General features: G+C 39.3%; 1 protein-coding gene across 1 annotated transcript; it reads left to right on the top strand.

Annotated features, from left to right (window-relative positions):
* Nucleotides 1–224: 224 nt before the first annotated feature.
* On the top strand, nucleotides 225–1,902 carry LOC133674913 (uncharacterized). Its single transcript, XM_062096208.1, has one exon. It carries the CDS (start codon nucleotides 317–319, stop codon nucleotides 1,547–1,549), a length of 1,233 nt encoding a protein of 410 aa, XP_061952192.1. The 5' UTR covers nucleotides 225–316; the 3' UTR covers nucleotides 1,550–1,902.
* The last annotated feature ends 444 nt before the right edge of the window (nucleotides 1,903–2,346 follow it).

Below are 2,346 nucleotides of genomic sequence, written 5' to 3'. Positions count from 1 at the left end.
TATGTAATCATATATATGATAACTACAAAGTGAAAGATGCATGTAATCTTATCTGTATTTGGAAAAACATGAAAAATAATTTGTACCTACCAAATTACCCTCCCATTTCCTATTGCGTCCCCTTTGAAAAGAAAGTCTTCCCTCTAAATTGTGAATTAATTTTTAAGTCTATTTACATTTTTTGGTCAAATTTATTGTCTCTCTTGTCATATAAATCCCTCAATCTTCTTATTATCCCTTCATATTTTCAGAACCCTTGAAAGCCTCAAAATTGTTAAGACCCTTGCACACAAATCCCAAGCACGTGAAAGCACAAATGTCCCCCCACCGTTCCTCCTCCCCTTTTCCTTCTTGCTTCCGCCCTTCCACCGCCACCGCAACCGCAACCGCCACCGCCACCGACATCGACATCCACCACCTTCCTCCACCAACACCACCACCTATCTCAGGCAACGCCAACCTCACCACCTGTCTCTACCAAACTGACCTTGGCCTCTTCTCTCTTACTTGGTCAAGTTCCTTGTTAGGCCATTCTCTTCACCTCCGCCTCCACCCCATTGACGACAACGCCAGCTACTGCTCTCCTGTTTCTCTATCTAACCCTCTTTCTCTCTCTACCATATCTTTCCATCTCAATATCAAACCCTTCCTTTTCTGGAAAAGACATGGATCCAAGAAACTCCATGTTATTAACCAGGAGCCTGATACTCCAACCCCAAGGATCCAGATCTTTTGGGACCTCTCTAGAGCAAGATTTGGGTCAGGGCCTGAGCCCCAATCCCGGTTCTACATAGCCGTGGTGGTTGAGCGAGAAATGGTACTTGTTGTCGGTGATTTGACCAAAGAAGCTTTTGCAAAGACTAAAGCTTTGAAGCAAGAGAGACCCCAAGTTCTTGTTTTGAGAAGAGAACATGTGTTCGGCAACAGAGTTTACACTACGAGAGCAAGATTTGGAGGCAGAAACAGAGTGATATCGATAGATTGTAGTGTGAATAATGATGCAAGATTGTGTTTTAGTGTTGACAACAAAAGGGTTTTGCAGATAAAGAGATTGAAGTGGAAATTTAGAGGAAATGAGAGGATTGAAGTTGATGGGGTCCCTATACAAGTCTCATGGGATGTTTATAATTGGCTTTTTGATGACATAAACAATGACCATGCGGTGTTTATGTTCAGGTTTGAAAGCAATTTAGACCCCAAAGAAGAAGAGGCGGTGGTACGGAAACAAGAACAAAGTGAAGCTTGTGGTGGTGATCCTCATCAACAAGAAATCAACGAGAAAAATCACAGCAATAATGTTGTTTTATGGCAGCAAAACTCATCGTGTAGTAATACCAGTCATGGGATGAGTCCAATAGAGTGGAGAAAGATGAGAAAGAGCTTGGTGAGGACAGCAGCAAGGAGTTCATCTTCTTCATCAATTTCAATGTCATCAGCATCTTCTGGTTGCAGCTCTTCAGTAATGGAATGGGCTAGCAGTACTGAAGAAAGTGAACTTTGTGGTGGTCCTATTGGATTCTCTCTGTTGGTCTATGCTTGGAGGAAGTGAAAGATTCGCTGATGATTACTGGATCCATTTCTCTTCTGTTTTTGGTAATTTTAGTTGAATTTCTGTTTGTGACTAACCCCATTATTTGTTGATGAACATATTAGCAAATACACAATGAATTAATTAGTTCAATATCATACATACAGATAGATCTAACATTAATCTCTGCTTTGTTTCTGTATTCACACAAGATTCAACTTCTTGTGCTCTTTAATCTGCGTTCGGACAACTATTATTGTAATTGGCCTCGGTTGGGTTTGGCATTCTAGTGTTTGATACAATTAAAGATTCAATTTTTCTTGTATAATCTTTGTAATGTCGAAGCCTTAATTGGAAAGGAAATTGTCTCTCTAGATGGCTGTCTAGTACTCTTGGATTTGTTTTGTCTGGTCTGTCCTGTTTGGTTTTGATTGGAACAGTAGGTGTGATGAAATTTCCTAGATTTCAACCACATTTAGAACAAGACAAGATGCATGTGAAGAGGTTCCTTTTCTTTTTTTGTGTTCTTTCCCCTCTCTTGGAACCTGTAAACTAGCACTACCTTCGACCCAGACAGCCGATCTATACCTTCAATTCTTGGTGACCAAGTATTGTTATTAAACATTGACTGGCCGATGGGTCGACCCGGTTTTTGTACCGGCCCGGATTTTAAAAAAAAGAGAGCTGACAAAAAAAATATAATTTTAATTCTAATTTCAAGTATTTAGATTAGATAAGTTGTAGATTGAGTTATAACTATGTATTTTGAATTTGAATTTGTATAATAATCAATACAGTAATAAATTGTTTAATTTAAA

This window comes from Populus nigra, chromosome 15 (genome assembly GCF_951802175.1).
Source record: "Populus nigra chromosome 15, ddPopNigr1.1, whole genome shotgun sequence".
Lineage (NCBI taxonomy): Eukaryota > Viridiplantae > Streptophyta > Magnoliopsida > Malpighiales > Salicaceae > Populus > Populus nigra.
The sequence above is the reverse complement of the archived record's forward strand: the minus strand, read 5'-3'. Positions and strand labels throughout refer to the sequence as shown.